The sequence below is a fragment of the Hydractinia symbiolongicarpus genome, chromosome 3 (genome assembly GCF_029227915.1).
Source record: "Hydractinia symbiolongicarpus strain clone_291-10 chromosome 3, HSymV2.1, whole genome shotgun sequence".
Classification (NCBI taxonomy): Eukaryota; Metazoa; Cnidaria; class Hydrozoa; order Anthoathecata; family Hydractiniidae; genus Hydractinia; species Hydractinia symbiolongicarpus.
The window spans coordinates 22,277,507-22,295,571 of record NC_079877.1 but is presented as its reverse complement, the minus strand read 5'-3'; the positions used below and the strand labels follow the sequence as shown (position 1 = coordinate 22,295,571).

General features: G+C 33.8%; 1 protein-coding gene across 1 annotated transcript; it reads left to right on the top strand.

Moving 5' to 3' along the window:
* Positions 1-9,605: 9,605 nt before the first annotated feature.
* Positions 9,606-12,367, top strand: LOC130635450 (pre-mRNA-splicing factor CWC22 homolog). Its single transcript, XM_057444781.1, has 5 exons — positions 9,606-9,624; positions 11,353-11,407; positions 11,543-11,656; positions 11,731-11,784; positions 11,902-12,367. Exons 2-5 carry the CDS (start codon positions 11,353-11,355, stop codon positions 12,198-12,200), a joined length of 522 nt encoding a protein of 173 aa, XP_057300764.1. The 5' UTR covers positions 9,606-9,624; the 3' UTR covers positions 12,201-12,367.
* Positions 12,368-18,065: the final 5,698 nt, after the last annotated feature.

Genomic DNA, 18,065 nt, shown 5'->3' with positions numbered 1-18,065 from the left:
TTTAGTTAGTCTGTGAAAGGTAACACATGACAGACAAAACAATGCAACAGTATACAAAGTATGTCACAAGGTGTTTTCAACGCGAAGAAATTCTAGATTATATGCTCAGGGATTTTCCCTATTACAAGTGGAGCATTATGACTCTGGATAGAAAGCTTAGATATTTTGATATATTTTACAATGACAAAAACACTAGAAGGGGCCAGAGAAGCTGTGTGCACGGAACTGAATTGTCCAGGCCGTCTAGTTGGACATCGTGCTATGTATCTCAAATTGAGATAAAAAAGACGTGGCATTAAAGTACCCCGTGACAGAGTTTATGACCTAATGTACGACGAGGCTTCTGAATTATTACAAGTAAGACAGCCTGGAGTAATAAAGAAAAGAAAAAAATCAAACTTTATGTTAAGAGGACCTAATTGGTTTTTTTCAATGACAAGCTATGACAAGCTCATGGGTTATCAGAACAGTTCATTTCCATTAAGACATATTTAAGTCTGTATTTATTTATATTATATTATTATTTATATTGGGAGCCGCAAACGAACCCACTACACAATAGTTCTGGGGACTGCGGATCGAATTCCGCTCACTGCCTGGCAGTATGTTAGTGGTGAACAAAGTAGTTCTTCTTCAATATGACTTACACGCAATATACTCGCCCGTCATGATCATAGGTCTGATCGGTGTGAAGCATTCTCTGTTGAGAATGAAATACGGATATGTTATGATAAATATTCACCTATATATAAATAAATACAATATGTCTTATATAGAGCGTTGGTGGAAAGAACTACTTGAAAAACTGGAGAAGTATTATTAAGTTGGGTTGGCCTGGTTAAAAGAAGAACATAATTATCTTCCTACTGACAAAGATGACAGGTATTCTTTTTAAAATTAACTGCAACCTGAATAAAAGAGCTAAACCTTGACAAATAAAGAAACTTTAAACACATTTTTTTTTAAAAAAAAATCCTTAATCGTTAACGTTTTTTCCTTAGAAACAAACTTGCTTTCATTATGATTCCATTGATTCAAAACAACTGGATGATTTTAAATGTATGGTGTGGAATGATCATCGGATTTGTTTCCAGAAGAATACCTTAATGCCTAATGGAATTCCAAACTATATCTATGATTTTCCTGAAAGATATGGGCTTAAGAAGTGTGGTAATACATTAAAAATATACTCTGTATATATATGATTTATCATGTCATCATATCATAGCATTTACAAAGTAACATAATATTACTTACATAATAACAGCCGTAAGTAATTGATTGGGTATCAGAGGGCTAAAACAAAACTAATTAAAACACAGGTTAAAAGTAAAAATTCATTTACTTATAAATTAGCTGTTTATGACATTTAATTTAGGATTTGAAGTGGGTGAAGAAGAACTGAGAAATGTAGCTGAACTGTCAAATGTTTTAGAGTTTGATGAAGATTACTTGGATGACGAGTCTCTAACTGCATTTGCTAATGTTATTGTGGATAAAGTCACAAAAAATAATTATGTAGAGTCTTAATTAAAACTTAAATATAATCAATAACATGGACACTAACATTTGTCATATCTTGGTGAAATACAATGTAAACAAAATAATAAAACTTACTTATCATATCTAAAGGTTAAAGTTAGGAATACAAATAATCATCCTAACATATTGGTTCAAAACCAGCAAGTTCACAAAACTTGCTACAGGCATGTTGACATATGAAGTTTTCAAAGGCAGTCACTGAAAGGTTCCCCATACAAAGTTTTAGTCCGTCTGGACCAACATCTTCTTAAGAAGATGCTATTTCCGGGTCATATAATTGATAACCAGAACCTTGGATATCCAAAAGCAATAATTTTTTTTCTGATTTCAGAAATGTAAGGTGAGCTAAACATTCAGCCTTATAAACTAGTTTGGTATCAACAATGCTTTCTAATGTACTGTTCCTATCATTGTTGACATATTTGAAAAATTCGCTTTTAATAAAATCTTCTACCATTACAAAGGAATATTCCCCTGGCTCTTCCAGTAGTTTTCCTAATTTTTCTTTGCGATACAAAAACGTTCTCCCAAATTCTTTTCTAGCATCACCGGTTAATTTCAACTTGAATTGTTCAGCAAAGTTTAGTGCTAACATTTGTATTTGCACTGCTTTTTGTGATAAAGTTTCCTCACTTTCCTGAATTGGTGAAGTTTTGTTCACCATATCAATAGCATCGCATGTTTTCTTTAAAGATTTCTTGATGACAAGTTGTTTACCAGCTAAATCTTTAGCTTTAAAAACAGAACGGAAACCTCCATGGGCAAATGGTTTTTTTCAATGAATTTTTTTCTTTAACTGGCTGTCTCCAAGCTATTGAACTGATGTTGAATTCAATAATGTCAATAATTTTAGGTTCATCTAAAACTTGTGTGACCAATGTGCCCAATCGCAGCATTGATGATACTGTTAAACTTTCAGGCAGCAGTCGCTTAATGGATGACACTTTTGGAAAAGGTGGCAAACTTTGAGAGTAATGCTTTCTAACTGTAGATGAGGTGGATAGGGGACTAAAAAACGTGTTTCTTTTGAAACTGGTGGTGTTGGATGTCGAAAATAATGATAAACTTTGATGTGATGATGTATTCATTCTTTGCTTTTTCTTGTTGAAATTTATTGGTGCATTCATCATGAGTTTGCTTAGCACTTCGTAGTCTGAATTATTTTCCTTATTAATAGAATGGTTCTCCGAAAATTTTTGAAAAAATCTAACGTGAATCAAATTAAAGGATTAAACTTAATCTATTCCAACACAAGATGATCCATTTACTGATTTTAAAATGTCACAATCCATGTTTCTATTGAATAGCCTACCAGCGAAGTGTCTTTTGCAAGCAATTTTTATATTATCAAACGTTATTTTTTCAAAAGGACAAGGTACAAACTACTAGGGTTTTTTTACTGATATATGTTCTAAATCTGAACTATTTTATCAAATGGTGCCTTTACCTGGAAATTCTACTTTGTTTACCCACTTTCGCACGTTGTTAAATTCTTCAACACTCGAACCTGCTCGAATATGCTTGATATCATTAATAAAGTCATGCAACTCTGTTTACTTTGAGGGTTGTCTTCTTTGGGAGATTGGTAGTTAAGTTGGTATTGCGTTCACTTCATATTCATATGCGTTCAATACCACATAACAGTTGTTCCTCATTGAACAGAAATTTAAAGTGTTTTTGTAGCTTTTTAACACTCTAGATTAGTCTATGTTGTCCGTCCTGGAAAATAATTGACAGGGTAAATTTATTGGAATTAATGAAGCTAACCATATAAAATATAGATCACTACTTTTTGTGGCCAAGACAACAGAATTAAAAGCACTGTTTTTCATTTGGAAAGTACAAATTGTATTTAACAATTTTCTCAAGGTTGCCCTGATACTTATGGCTTTTTTGGCCAGTTGATACGCATATTAATCTACCATACTGGGCAAAAATGTTACGAAAAACACGAAATTTGATTAAGGTGTATTATGTGGTTTCACATTCTTAAAGGGTCATTCAAGAGTAGTTTTTACGTATCACAACTTAGCTATACCACATTATTGTAAGCTCATGAAACACAATGCAAAAACATAGGGTTGTAAAGAAAATGACGAAGCCCTAATTTTTTTTATCTTTTTTAAATATATTTATAACTTAATCTCTTAAACTTAATCTCCCAAAAGCAATAATTACATTAACGGTCGCCACCATTATCAAAAAAAAGTCCAATTTGTCATTCGTGACTCACACGTCGTACATAAACTCAATTCTTGAAAAATTTATTGCGATGTTCGAGTGTTGAAGAATTTAACAACGTGCGAAAGTAGGTAAACAAGGTAGAATTTCCAGATAAAGGCACCATTTGATAAAATAGTTCAGATTTAGAACATATATCAGTAAAAATACCCTAGTAGTTTGTACCTTATCCTTTCGAAGAAATAACATTTGATAATATCAAAATTGCTTGCAAAAGACACTTCGCTGGTAAGCTATTCAATAGAAACATGGATTGTGACATTTTAAAATCAGTAAATGGATCATCTTGTGTTAGAATAGATCAAATTAAATCCTTTAATTTGATTCACGTTAGATTTTCTCAAAAATTTTCGGAGAACCATTCTATGAATAAGGAAAATGATTCAGACCACGAAGTGCTAAGCAAACTTATGATAAATGCACTAATAAATTTCAACAAGAAAGAATACATCATCACATAAAAGTTTATGATTATTTTCGACATCCAACACCACCAGTTTCAAAAGAAAAACGTTTTTGAGCACCCTATCCACCTCATCTACAGTTAGAAAGCACTACTCTCAAAGTTTACCACCTTTTCCAAAAGTGTCATCCATTAAGCGACTGCTGCCTGAAAGTTTAACAGTATCATCAATGCTGCGATTGGGCACATTGGTCACACAAGTTTTAGATGAACCTAAAGTTATTGACATTATTGAATTCAACATCAGTTCAATAGCTTGGAGACAGCCAGTTAAAGAAAAAAATTCATTGAAAAAAACTATTTGCCCATGGAGGTTTCCGTTCTGTTTTTAAAGCTAAAGATTTAGCTGGTAAACAACGGGTCATCAAGAAATCTTTAAAGAAAACATACCATGCTATTGAGATGGTGAACAAAACCACCAATTCAGGAAAGTGAGGAAACTTTATCACAAAAAGCAGTACAAATGCAAATGTTAGCACTAAACTTTGCTGAACAATTCAAGTTGAAATTAACCGGTGATGATAGAAAAGAAGTTGTGAGAACGTTTTCGTATCGCAAAGAAAAATTAGGAAAACTACTGGAAGAGTCAGGGGAATATTCCTTTGTAATGGTAGAAGGTTTTATAAAAGGCGAATCTTCCAAGTATGTCAAAAAAGATAGGAACAGTACATTAGAAGGCATTGTGGATACCAAACTAGTTTATAAGGCTGAATGTTTAGCTCACCTTATATTTCTGAAATCAGAAAAAAAATTATTGCTTTTGGATATCCAAGGTCTGGTTATCAATTATATGACCCGGTAATAGCAACTTCTTAAGAAGCAGTTGGTCCAGACGGACTAAAATTTTGTATGGGGAACCTTTCAGTGACTGACTTTGAAAACTTCATATGCCAACATGTTTGTAGCAAGTTTTGTGAACTTGATGGTTTTGAACCAATATGTTAGGATGATTATTTGTATTCCTAACTTTAACCTTTAGATATGATAAGTAAGTTTTATTATTTTGTTTACATGTATTTCACCAAGATATAACAAATGTTAGTGTCCATGTTATTAATTATATTTAAGTTTTAAATAAGACTCTACATAATTATTTTCTGTGACTTCATCCACAATGACATTAGCAAATGCAGTTAGAGACTCCTCATCCAAGTAATCTTCACCAAACTCCAAAACATTTGACAGTTCAGCTACATTTTTTAGTTCTTTTTCACCCACTTTAAATCGTTCATCATCTTTTCATCATCAGTTTTTCATTTTCAATGAAGATCCGGGAGCACAAAAATTTGTTTTGAAAGACCTTGCGTAAGTTGTAAGATATATACAAAAATTAGCCACTACTCTGTATTATCTTGGAGGAAGAAATACCGTTTTCTCTGTGTACACAAGAAAAAAGAATAGCAAATGCTATATATTCTTTTTCTATTTATTGCAACGAGTGTTCTCGTTTCTGCTATAATGTAGTAACTCTCTTTTTTTGTGTACAAGTTTTTTTTTTTTCATGTGAACTTCTTTTGCTTATTTTTAATCCTCAAAGTTTTAAGAACGCTGCAAATTTTCGTAATATTTTGTAAATCATTCTGCTTATCGTTCCAAATTTTCAACCTACCTAGTTGCTTACCAGTTCCATAAGTTCTAACCTAAATCTTGTCTCAGTCCTGAGCAACTCAGTTACTCAAAAAATTTGTAATAAGATGGAAGGTGAAGTAGAGGATATATCTTTCTTAGCATCACTGTAAATATGAAGGCCAAAATACACGGTAAAAAACTTTAGCTAAGTTTAGCTAAACTTAAGTTTAGCTGCAGGTAATACACCTGTCTACACGTTACAATAAAATGTATAAGTTTTTTTAAAAACTCTCTTTTCCCAATGAACACCAAAGAAAGAATACTTATATCTTCCATTGCGGTTATTGTTATAGCAGCAGCAGGGATAATGGTAGAAGAAAAAAGCGGACTAGAAAACGGAAGAAAACAGCTGCATGGGTTAAGCCATGGCTTTTAAAGCAACAAAAACATGGTGGCTTTGAAGTACTATTGGATAGTTTTCAAAGAAAAGAACCAACAGATTTTAAAGGTTTTTAGCGCATGGATGGGAAAACATTCGGCGAGCCCTGGTTGTCATTAGAAACGAAAAAGTATGCTTAAATCTTTAGTTTAAACAATAAATAGCTCATTAATTATTCTGTTAATTTTAATAGAAAACCCCTTAATATTTTAATAGAAAAAACCAAAAAAAGTTTTTTACTGTCTATTTTAGCCTTTAGAAAAGCATGGGCAGAGTCACAGATAATATTCTTTTAACCTTTGTTTTCTTGCTGTTTTCTGATGCAAAACAAATTAGTTGTTTTTTATTATTATCGGATTTTAATCCAATTATGTTTTTATAAGCATCAAAACATGCAAATACTAACAATGATTACTTTGAACAAATCAGTACCATCAAATCTAATTACATACATGTCATGTAAGAAGTATATTTATTCTCGAATGCCATGAAAATATTTTGACGCTATTGATGCTAATAAGTATATTTACCTTGATCCTATTAGTTAGTCTGGAAATGTGGCATTCATGCGTATAGTGACGTACCTTTGTTGTCATATATAATTTGTTTACATATAGATATGCTAGCTTAAAGAAGTAGTGTTTTACGCCTGACTGAATTATTCCAATAACCTTCTGAGATATGATAACACATGATGTTTTAATGACTTATGATGAATGATGTAAATATATATGATGTGTAAAGGATATATATATTACATTATATATAGTATATGTGATATATAGTATGTACATGGGTTTTACAAGCTTATATGTATCAACAGTTTATTGACATATATATCCACACAGTGATTGCTTTCTAAATATTTTCAATGAAATAATCTGGTATGTTCAACTAAATTGTCGAGCCACCTAAGCGAATCTGGTCTGTGTTTTACAGGCATTTCTTCCAAAGGTAGCTGCATTGAATACGCACACAGATAGTCAAGGCTGGAAAATAAAATGAAAGATAACCATGAATTTCTCTGTAAATACTGATTATTAATATCAGAGTAGCACACCTTTTTTGTAAGCCAATTTTCAATAACCAGCATGTAGTTATATAGATAACTGTATATACGCCCTTTTGGTTAGCCAACGTCTTTTCTACGAATTATTTTCCACTCCCTGGCCTATTTCATAAAAACTAAAAATCAATAATTTGAGTACAAAAAAGATTGTTGATTTAAAAGTTGTTATTCGGTGCCCTTAGACTAACGTAATGGATTTAGTATAAAAATTTCTTTTGTATTAGCTATATTTCCTGGGTTCCAGTAGGCCGTCCAGTCATTTTTTTAAAAATGATACTTTAACTACATTTAGAATTAAACTTTTGGTCATATTAGTATTTACTACCGAAAACTGCAAATTTTTTTCTGCTTTGATTGGACTAAAATACGGTCCGTCATGCTAGATATATTTGGTACAATACAGTGCCATTATTAAAACTACTTACTCATAGTTTTGAATTGCAAGTTCATGAAACACTTAAAAGTTTAGCTAGCTACCTAGGCACATTCTCAGAGTAAAAACCATACTTTCACTTTTAACTGAAAGATAAAAGATGAATGGATGTAGCTAAAAACCACAAGTAGTATGTTAGCTAGCTAGAATAATTCAAGAACATAAAGCGAAAGTATCTCCTGCTCCTTCAAAATACATATATTAAAGATTTGTATAAGTGATAAAGTTCAAACTTAAATTTAATATATCCAAAATAAATATAAGTAAAAAGCCAAAAAGAAGTGTACACAAAATCAAAACACATCCCACACACTGTTGTATCCCACGATGTAAAAACTGCAGACCAGAAAGACTCGAGTAAACAAAATAAAGCTCAATGCTTGACATATAGTGCATCACATAGCTCAGACCTAAATTATATTGTCAGAGAGATCGTATGGAATGTATGTACTATGGAATCATATATAGGATCAGTTACCTCATTGAACATATATATGATGAGTTACACATCACATATGTGGTGATTATATCATATATATCGACATTTATAGTGTATATATGAGTTGTTAAATAATGTTACATATGAAAAACCATAGCTACTCTCTACAACAGACATCTTTTGCAGGAACGGACAAAAAACCTTCCAAACTCTCATAGCTAAACCTCTATGTAGTGGACACTTTATAACGAACACCTCCCTACAACGCACGTTTTATTTATCATCTCCTATATGTTATCTCTCTACATACTGGACACGCCAAACAATGGGTTGTATAAAAACAATTTTTGAATAAGAAATTTGCCTACACCACAATTTTTGAATATTCTTATTGTTTTTGCTAAGACGAAGCAAAATAAGCCTTTCTCTGTTCGAAATAAAAGATAGGTGTTGGACTATTTCTTCTCCAAAACCTAGCATTTTGACTCACAGTGAAGGTGATTTCACTTTACTCCCTCCAAGACTCCAGAACAACAAGTTTTAAAAGCAACAGAAGACAAGTTCCACGTTGCGGACAGCTCCCTAAAGCGGACACGTTTTTAAAAAATTTCAGATATGTTAAAAAATTAATCTAATCGAGATTTGCTCTGTTTCCGTAAAAAAATTAATTTGATATTGCCACGGAATGAAGTTATAAATCCCAAAGTACACGCTCTTTTACTGGTAGGTAGAAGATTTAAATTTAACTTGAGGTGACATGCTTTCCTGTCAGAAGCGTTGAAGTTTAACGTATTGTATAGCACTAGACATAATTAAAACACATTTTAATTAACAACTTTTTTTAATTAAATCTGGCTTAGACAAGATTTGTCTGTACTGATATATATTGGATAGTTTAAAATGACACATATTTGCAGCATAATCGACAGAACAAATGAGATAAAAATCTCCCATCCATTAAAACATAGTCAAGATGAACAGCATGCCTTATTTGTACTTTTTCACGCTTATTAATTTTTGTGCTTTTGTCTAGTGCGCGAATTTTAGTACAGAAATAACGAGCGAAATTTTGTAAAATTTGTAACACGCTTAAAACGTATAAATATTTTGCGAAAAATAATAAAATTGTCGCTATGTATGGAAGAATCTACACTCGTGCGAAAGTTAGTGCATGCAGAACACATTTGTAATGGTGTTGGGTATTATATCTTTTGTCTGGACAAAAACACGATACAAATAAGGTAGTGTGAAAAAATACGGTACCAATAAGGTAGCGTGAATCGATAGCATTGACATAATCAAATTAAATTATGAGTAGTATCGTTTTAAAAGAAAACAAGAAGCCGACAAGAGCCTTAAAGTTTTTTAAAGCATTCATCAAAATAAGAGAAAATATTAAAAGCGAAGCAAACACGATCTTTTTACAACGGTAGAAGTTTGTTTTAAAAAGTCTTTTTTTCCTTTATTTTATTTTTATCCTTTTTTGCTATTCACTGAGGCTGGGTATGTTGAACGTTTGTTTTTTAACTTTTCACCTTATCTTTCTTTTAAACTTGGTTATTTAACAAAAAACAAAAATTGGCAGCGCCAATTTATAACTAGCAAACTTTTCTTCTATTTAAAAAAACTACCGCATTGCGCAGACATTAAAAAGGAAGTATAAAGTTTAGCAATTCTAGTTACAATTCAGGGACTGTGAAAAACATCTTTTGAAGAAAAAGTGAGACCAAACCCTCTTTCCTCACCACCTAACTACCACAACCCAACTTTATTAATTTACTGAGATGAGAAAAATATTTAATCTTGTTGAAACATTCAACTGCTGTCTATAACCAGTTGGAAACAGTATATCAGAATGCAAGTAGATTTGTCATTTAACTAAATAAGATTACAGGGGTACAAGAATAGTTAAACAGTTATTTATTTACTTGTAACTAATATTTCAGGATAGCCATTCAAAAACTAGTAAAATATGTAAATATATGTACAAAGTTTTTCTATTCTGCTGACATTGTGTGACATGCATGCATCTATATATTTTATTGTGTTCTTATTTCGTTTATTTAATTTCAAAATGTAAATATAAAAGTTCTTGTTTCTGAAAACCTTCTGCCAAGAGTCGCGACAGGGAGGGACGGTGGTATTCTCTGCCACATAATTTTTCTTTTAAAATTTTTTTTTTGCTATTATATTTTTAATCGTTTTCGACTAAAATATGAAGTGCGAAAAATTTTGAGTTGTTTTGAGAGCGTTTCAAAGCAAAATGTTTTCTTTATCGCCCAACCATGGTGGACGACATTTTTTATCGCTGTAAGTAAATAACTGCAAAATTTATTACTTTGAATAGTATTTTCATTAATATAAAATAAATCGCCGAACACGAAAAAACGGCTGAAAAACTTGACTGCAGAAATCAATTTAAAGAGCGTATAATAGAGATTATTATGTCCCATTGAAGAATTAATCCATCTATTAGACACCAGACCATCAAATTTTTAATGCAATTTTACGTGCCATAACTCTCAGGTCTTCAGTTATTGGTTATCGCTCCAAACTACGAAATTTTCCTAAATTCTTGCAATTGGTATAATATAATATATTTTTCCATTTCATCCCTAAATCCAGCATAGGGTTTCAATTTTAAGGAACCGTATGTTTTCATTAACTTGTAGGGTTATTTTTGGAATAATACTTTTCCTTTTAATCAGTCGATGTAAGCACTTTTCTTTTATCCTCGTTTTATATGCAAATTAATAAGATCAGATCTTATCAGCATCTGTCTGACTTAAACTGTAAATAGTGAACCGGAGGTTGGAATGTATGTTTTAGATTGATTTATTTCTCTCACTTAGTAATTTTTAATACTTTTCTTTGCTGCAAAACATAATTTCTTCGGTTAATAATCTCCCTGATTGCATATAGCCTTTAGCTGCGTATTTAGCTAATTTTTATTATTGTGTCGCAATCTGCTTTTGTTAATTGCACTTTTAAAAGTCGTCTATAAAAGGGCTTGAACAAAATTGTAGCTGCAAACCTCAGTTTGGCAACCACCAAAGTGATCAGCTTGACAAAGTAGGTTGGATGATTTGAATCAATGTACTGTTGATTAGGTGCAAATATGTATGTTGTTTACGCGCAATCTTACTTTGCATTTTAGATGAAACTGATTCATTTGGTGCTGTTATTTGGTTTTGTCGCAACTTTACTCATAGGTAACATAAATTAATAACGTTTAAGCATCGTGCTCTAACAACCTAAGTCTTGCTTGGTGTCGTATTGAAATGAGTTCCCAAAACAAGTCTCCTTGAAAAATATAAAAGAATTAAGAGATTTAATTATTCACATAGTTCCATGTGAAGAATTGAATAATGGAGAAGATTCGAAGGAAGATTTAGCGCATCAAGACGATGATGTGAAAGATGCTGACGATGAAAAGGATGAGATTGAGGATACAAATGACGGTAAAATTTTATCTGAATTCTGAGAGAATAAAAATGTGGTTCGAGTTAAATTTCTTAATTTAAATTTATTATAGATAAAAACAGTCCGAAAAAAGAAGAGGAGAGTGAGGTAGCAGACAAGGCTAATGGTACGGCGGTGAAATTATTGTTTGTAGTTGAACTCAGTTTTTTTTTAACAAAAAGGTATTGCTTTATGTTAAAAATATTATTTTTATATATTAGTATACATATTCTTATATTTGTAGATCCATTGTTGTTCAGTCGCCGACGTTCCTCACGACGTCGTCGAGTTATACCACGTCGTCGAGTTGTACGACGTCGTCGAGTTGCACGACGGCGTCGAGTTGTACGACGACGATATTACAGACGTCGACGACATTACAGACGTCGGCGACATTACAGACGTCGACGATGTTGTTGTTGCTGCAGACGTCGACGAAGATCTTGGCGCCGACGAAGCTACCATCGTCGACGAACCTTCCGACGTCGAAGTACCTTCCGTCGTCGAAGCACCTTCCGACGTCGACGAAGTTCTATAGGTTAAACATATCTACAATGTTTCGCCTATGTTATAATTAATATTTTTAGCAGATATCCAAGAAGAATATTTTCTAATTAGCATTTCGACTTGAATGCCTTTTTTCTGGTGACAAAAATATTTATTATTTTGTGTAGATGAAAGATAGGGTCTTTTTTGACCTACAAAAATTATTGGCTCTGTATTTTCCTTGATTTTCCACCTATTTTGCAGAAACTTCAGATGCGTACTTATAAACATTGTACAAGTAAACCCTGAATTTCCCCACTAAAGTTTTGACAACCGAAAAAACGATTCTAGCGAATAAGTCAAAGTGTACAGGATAACATTATAACCTATAAAAACTACGGAAATCATGCAACGAACAGAAAACTTGATATGACTTGCTTTTAAACTGATTTAACGACATTTAGCTGAAGAAATTTTCATTACAATCATATTTTCCGAAAGCCTGAATTTATCCACTTCCTGAAACGCCTATAAACCGTTTTTGACAGAATATCAAATTTACGCCAAAAATATTAAAACAAAGTCTCATTGTCGGAATAAGTTAGATGATGTCTAAATAAAGTGCGAGCCAGGTTTGAGACAAATTGCTTCATCCGGTCCAGAGAAAGTTGGAGTCCCCTGGCAGCCGAGGCCAAGATACTCTCGAGAATCCTGCAGTTTGTCATGGTATACCGTTCACAAAATTATGCACTCGTCACTGAACCCCACTTTGGAATATATATTTAGCTTGAGCTGCCCCAGAGTTCCTGCAGGGCTCAATGCTAACTCTGGTATCTGTTGACGAAGGCCTTGTTGGTCGTAGTACCGAAGTTGTTTAGATTCTCACTAATCCTTTGCCAAAGACCTGGCTTAGTGGATAAGAGCTAAGATTCAACAATCCCGGGTTTGAGTCCCTGTACTGTTCTGCGATATTATAACAAAATAAAGAAACTTTTTCATTGTTTATTTGTACTCTAATAATTTGATTAGACAGCTTTGGTGGCACTCCAAGACAGAGAGAGAGAGCAGAGGATTGGCAAAATTGTTTATGCTTACTTATTTTTTTTGCACTCTACAATTAACTATTTACAACTTTCTTTATATCGTACTGCTATCGACAGTTCTGATGGTTCGTGCACAATCGAGTTATACCAGCATGTGTGGTATCCAAGATTCGCGAGGAGTTCCCTGATGGCATTTAAGTTGGTGACAAAAACAGTGTAGAAATTTTAGAGCTCAATATTTCATGGGAGGGGGGGGGGAAATTATTGAGACGTAATTTACAAAATCTACAACTTAATTCTTTTAAATTGTTGGCACTTTTTCAATCTCCACTTTGAAGGCGCTATCTGTAAAGAACATTGCTGTTTTAAACGAGTCCCACTCGTCGCTTTTCTTTTCAATTGACTTTTTTAAAATTTTACGAACGATGCAGCTTAAGTATTCATAGTTTTGGTCCTCTCGTACAACTTCCACAACATACCGTTTATTGGGCTTATAATACACGACATGGCGGAATTTTTTCGCCTTCCTCGTCCGTTGTACACTTCTATGATAAAGTTATATATAAAGTCATTAGTTAGCAATTATAATAATAAAATAAAAAAGATTATAAAAAAATACTGCCGTTGTTGTTATGTGATTTTGTTAAGAGATACTGAATATTAAAAAAACTGGCTAACTAATTAGCTGGCTAGTAATTGTTTTGGGGAAAAGTTGTAAGTCTTAGATTGTGGCACCTATCTTACTAGCTAGCTAACTTTACCTTTACCTATATAATCAATGACAAAACAAAAAACTTTACCAAAGACTAGCTAGTTTAGATAGCTATAGCTAGAATAAATATAAAATAAAATGTTCTTAATGTCTTATAAATTGTGGCTAAATATTTTTTTATAAGCAAGCTAGTTGTTAAGACTAGGTTTAAAATTGGGCCGAAAATTAAGCAATTTGTTAGCAACATTCAGGCTTTAATATGCTACGATCCCTTCCCTCCACTAGCTGGCAAGTTGAACTATAAAAGTCTTCACAGAAGCAACATGCTGCGTTTAAACATCAGTATAGTGTGCTTTAACATGATAAATTCTCTACTGATGAACACAATCTAAAGGGTCAAGATCTGGTTCATATTTCTAGGACTTTGTTGATAAAACAATTATAGGTACTAAAAACAACCGGCTAGAAACTTGTGATGAAAAAAGGCCTTAGCAATCTAATGTGCCTGAGCTAAGAGTATAGAAATTATTCTACTTGTTTGTCACTTAAATGTTTTCTTATAGTGTCATATATTGTATGCATACATTTTTTTCTTTACCTTGTTTTTTTAGAAAGATTTTAACAAAATTTGTCTTATGTTTCAGGTGTAATGCTTTTTGTGGTGTTTTTAGGCATGGAAGTTGAGAATCATTTCTGAATTCCCAAATTTGGTTTCAAACTGACTGGTGGCTTTGTGACAAAGCGTTTGTCCAAAGTGTGGAAGGTCTTGGGATCAAGCCCTGTCCGAGCTAGCCAGAGACTATTTTCGGTATTTATCAAAGGGCACTTTTGAATGACGACACGAAAGGGACTCAAGCTGAGCAGTTAGGATAGATAAACTACGTTGCATATCTCTACAGGCGTTACGCACTTTTCAAAAAAACTTTACTAAAGGTTTTTGACTGGCTATATTGTAAGCATGTCACAAAGCATCAGGGGTAGTTGATTTATCTGATTTATCATGTTCGGAACTTTGTTGATACATTTATAAAAGCATTACGATGGAAACACAGCTACAGATGCTCTCCCTCATTCATTATTTTTTCTGTAATGGGATGAATCCAGCAACCATGTGATCGATTTTGCCGTGCGTTTATTATCGCATGATTTGTGCAATGAAATGTAACGGCGGTTCCGTAGGCGAAGAGAAATTGGAGTGAGTGTGCTATTTCTATGAAACATTTGAACATGCTCCGGTTGTCAGTTTTCAATAAAATTTTCAGGATAATGTTTATCTTTCAATTTTTACAATAAAATAGGTATCCAAACAAAGTTGTCTACAGGGTGATTACGCGCCTTCTCTTTAATAATAACCCTATTCCGTCTGTAATTACAGTAGGGAGGGAATATAACCACATTTTTCAAAAATCACGGTCAATCTCTCATAAAAATTATCATACACAATTTTACTTGTGACGTCACAACTTTTCGTCACCCCTCATTGCATAAAAATTTACCGATATGCATGAAAAATCCCTAATAAGCGGTGTTGAGTCATGCATATCAAAGGTACAGAAAATGAGTAGGGGAATTCCTTAAAAATCAAGGCATGCGCAGTAGCCTGACAAACCTCGGCTTGTAAAAATACTACCATAATAAATGAGTTGTTTCAAGACGCAAGACATGTGTAACAAGGCCGTTGAAAAAAATCCCTACATGCCGAGGTAAGTGCCGGCCATGCTTAAGACACGGGACATGTGTAACAAAGTTGTTGAAAAAGATTACTGGCAACTCATACATGTACCGGATCAATTCAGGACGCAAGACATGTGCAATGGGCTTCTTAAAAAGAGTCCACGCATGTTTGAATATATATTGGATCATTTAAAGACGGAGGATATGTGTAATAAAGCTGTTGAAAAGGATCCCGGGGTGCTCAAATATGTGTAACGGGGGCTACTTTTGGGGCTAAGATTGGTTTGAAATATATTACAACGTGGTTGTAAGATATAATAAAATGTGCATCAACTGTCAATCAAAATTCGATATTTTTGGAACTGCAACGTTGATTGCATTTATGGCCGGTGTAGGTACCTCCCTACCTCCTATGGCCCTGGCATTAGTACAAGAATCAGAAAAGGAGGAGTCCAATGAACGGAGGATTAAAGACCTGGAGGATCATCTTAATGTTTTAATAAATGAATAAACAGTGTAACGACTGTGAAAGTATATTGGATGAATGGGACAGGTGCACATGTGGTCGGAAGTTCGTTGTAAGGAATAAGATGCTTTGCCGGTACTGCTACCAAGAATATATATCACATAATAGGGGTGGTTGCGTATGTACGATGACATGTAATTCGCTGAAGTCATTCGAAATATACAATAAAGAAGATGCTGAAATTTGAAAACGCGCTTGTCAACCCACATGACGTTCTTTTCATGATGGTAGACATCCGTAGGCATAAATTCAAGACGATCTGTGCTACCCTTCAGTGGAAGGTAAACAGGGGTATCAAAGCTCCAAGTTAGCATGTCTCCCCACGCTTTTAGCTCTCTAGTGGGAAGTAGGGCCAGAACCTTTGATTTTTTGCCATCCAATAGGCAGTCGTTTTCTTCTAATTGCAAACAAATAAGTCTCAATCTTTGGTATGTATCGGTCCTGTATAAGGCATTGTCAACCCTTCATATAATACTTTTTGCGGGTAAGCCTAGGAGCTCCTGTAATGGTCAATGATTCACCACCAAGTACACCAAGTAACGCGAAGGCTACAGTAGCCATTTTTTAGCACAAATAGTTTAATCTTGTCTACTCCCTGGTCGTTGGCAATTGCGGCGATGTCCTCGATCCTGTACAAGCCATTCATAATCTCGATACGAGTCACCCTCTGATCAGGCCCCACTTTCCTAATGGTGATGTCGTTGTTGCTGCATAGATTCAGCCATCCAGGTCGAATGCTGATGGATTACAGAGATATAAGAGGGTCTTGCCCCAGGTAGTCTTCGCATATGGTAGGTCTTTCGATATCTGTAATGTACAGTTGTTTCGTATCCTTTTGTTTTAAAATAAATGAACATATACCAATACAACCCATCAGCAAAGTACAAAAGTAACAGGGGAGAATGGAAACTTGGTGCTACAAATTTGGAGCCAAGACCTATACGTGTCTACAGACTCGCACATTTCCGTGGCCTTCCCCGAGTTTACCAAGTATACCATCGAAGTACCAACCACCTACCTTGATGACCCCGTTCAACTGGCTTGGAAAGGGCAGGCGTTGGACTATTGGAATATCCAGGTTAATTTCGCTACTCATTGTGCGACAATAGCATTAGACATCTGTACCAAACACATGACGGGCTCTGTGCCACTTATCAACTCCATCTTCAAATTCCACGTCTATTACCACACACGTCGCATCCTAGCAAGAATGAAGGTCCCATGCCGTATTAGTTAGGGATTAATCTTAGTGTTGTGTGTGGAATTTCTGGTTGCAAATCTAAATTTACAAGAAAAAAGTTTTTTGCGCCATATAAGTTAAAATACAAATCATTTCTCCATGAAAACAAAAACAAATTGCTACGTTCCAGTTGAGAAATACATCAGTATTAATTCTCCAGGATAAGCTCGTAGTGAAAGTGATGTGGAAGTTGATGGTATTATCGGAAATAGGAACAATGATGTAGACACAGACAATGACGATGGTGACGGTGTGAATAACATGTATCATTTTCCAAATTATGCAGCCAGTTCTAAAAGTGAACAAATTTTGTGCAGTTTAGGCATTGACCGTAAACAGCTTGAACAAACAGTTAAATCATCCTTAATGAGAATGAAAAACCGTTAAAATTTTGTAATTGATTATAGAACTGACACAATTTTGAAAGTCAGTTCAAACAAAGATTTTCAAATGTCAAACATTTAGTAATTACAATTCAGGTATGTTCTATTACATTTCTTCAGAGGAAATAGCCATTCAGGATTCTGAAGTAACTTCATATAGGTATGTTGTTTACTATGTACCAATCTTCAAGACTTTACAGCATGTGTTCACTCATGAGGATTTATTTAGATGCAGTGGCTGAAGGTCCAGAGGTTTCTGAAAATCGTATATTCAAAATTTTTGCGATGGAACAATATGTAAGGAGAACAACTCTTCCAATTTTTTCCAAAATGTTGACAGTCAA